At 48.0% G+C, this 1,825-nt stretch overlaps 1 protein-coding gene across 1 annotated transcript; it reads left to right on the forward strand.

Annotated features, from left to right (window-relative positions):
* Positions 1-41: 41 nt before the first annotated feature.
* Positions 42-328, forward strand: EAH_00068040 (Chromosome III, complete sequence, related; the record flags this gene model as incomplete). The annotated part of the gene is made up of 1 exon (XM_013392363.1): positions 42-328. A coding segment is annotated over one exon (287 nt), but the record flags the coding sequence as incomplete, so codon positions are not given.
* Between the last annotated feature and the right edge of the window lie 1,497 nt (positions 329-1,825).

A 1,825-nucleotide genomic window follows, 5' to 3' on the forward strand; every position in this document is an offset into this window, starting at 1 on the left:
TAGCTCAGTATCCTCATTCGACTGTGCTGTCCTTTGCGCAGAGATCGCTGCATTGGCTGCTTGGGGAACTTCCTCGTTTGAAGTCCTTGACGCTGTATACACCGTCATGCTCGGCGTCTCCATTAGCATTGCCTTCCTATGGTCTCTCTTCTTCGAACCAGCGAGCCACCGCTTCGACGTTCGTCTCACCCAGTCAGCCATGAGAAATGAGTACTACAAATCTCGCAATGCCATGGCATACTACGGCCCTGCTGTTGTAAATGCTGACGGCGAAATCGATATTGCTGCCGCCGCAGAACAGGCTCAAGCTTGTCTGGGTTGCTGCTAATCCAGCCGCCAAAATATTGTGATGCTACGGGAATAGGACTGTCCCTACCCTACAGGACAGCGGTATAAACCCCCTCAGCAGCGTTCCAGAGTGCAGAACAATCGCACCATCTATGCTGTGTTGCTACCGAGGTTGTTGCAATTTCGCTCGCTAGTAGATTCTGCATGAAGCTTCGTTTGCCTCCGTTTTAGACATGTTGACCTTTAAAACCTTTACACCTTTTTCAAATCGCAAACTGAAGTTTTTTTTCCAATGTCAACACAACTTTAGCAAAATTTTGCTGACATTGGAAAAAAGAAACTTCAGTTTTTGACTCGCTTAAATCGAACTAGGCTTGAGCTCTAGTCTAGCGCTTAATGCGGCACCCGAGCACCTGCACTACCGTGGGGATCTGGCGTTTATACATTTGGAACAGTTGCTTTAATAGGATATCTACAGCATATTCTCTTTATGTGGGCTTTAAGGCTTCAGACCGACACTCTTTTCTTCTATTTATCTCTAACTGCCAGGACTTTGATGCTGCTAAAGCACAACAATGCACAGGTCACGGTTCCCAGCGTACTCCTGATACTCGGTCTCAAGGGGATAAATCTTGAAATCATTTCTGCTGTAGAGCTATGCAGTTCAACGCATGATGAACCGGGGCATGTTCAAGGATGGGAATAGAAAAATTGTATATGAAGCTTCACCGAGCATAACGAGGTGCTCGTTTTCTTCCAATGTAATTTCGGTTAAACGCAGATATAACGACTGCTGTTAGAGGCTAGAGCGCACGAACAAGAAATCCCGTTTATTCGTCAGACATTGATGTAGTGGCAAATAAATATGTGAGGATGAAACGGCTGTTTACGAGAAAGATGTGCGGGCTGTAGCAAGGAACAGCTGTATGCTCCTTCTGGTGTCCTAAAGCTAGAAATCGTCCTGTTGCTGGCGCTGTGGATGAAAGCGCCTTCATCCTTAGTTCCCCATATGCTTAGACTCGCAAGCATTCTTTTTGAACTGATGGGACGTGGATCAGACCGGAGTGCGTATCTGCACTCTGCTCGTCACCACAAAGGCATTACAAAACAGACAACTATTCTGGCAACGCCGCATCAGCCAGAAGGCTTCCATGCACGCAACGTCTTTGGCCTAGCACGGCGTGCAGTTTAAATATGCCTGCGCCTGCTGTGCAGCCGCAGCAATATCGATTTCGCCGTCAGCATTTACAACAGCAGGGCCGTAGTATGCCATGGCATTGCGAGATTTGTAGTACTCATTTCTCATGGCTGACTGGGTGAGACGAACGTCGAAGCGGTGGCTCGCTGGTTCGAAGAAGAGAGACCATAGGAAGGCAATGCTAATGGAGACGCCGAGCATGACGGTGTATACAGCGTCAAGGACTTCAAACGAGGAAGTTCCCCAAGCAGCCAATGCAGCGATCTCTGCGCAAAGGACAGCACAGTCGAATGAGGATACTGAGCTACTTTTGCCAGCAAGACTACTCGTCAACTGCGA

This window comes from Eimeria acervulina, genomic scaffold (assembly GCF_000499425.1).
Source record: "Eimeria acervulina Houghton genomic scaffold, Eah_scaff3039, whole genome shotgun sequence".
Taxonomy (NCBI): Eukaryota; Apicomplexa; class Conoidasida; order Eucoccidiorida; family Eimeriidae; genus Eimeria; species Eimeria acervulina.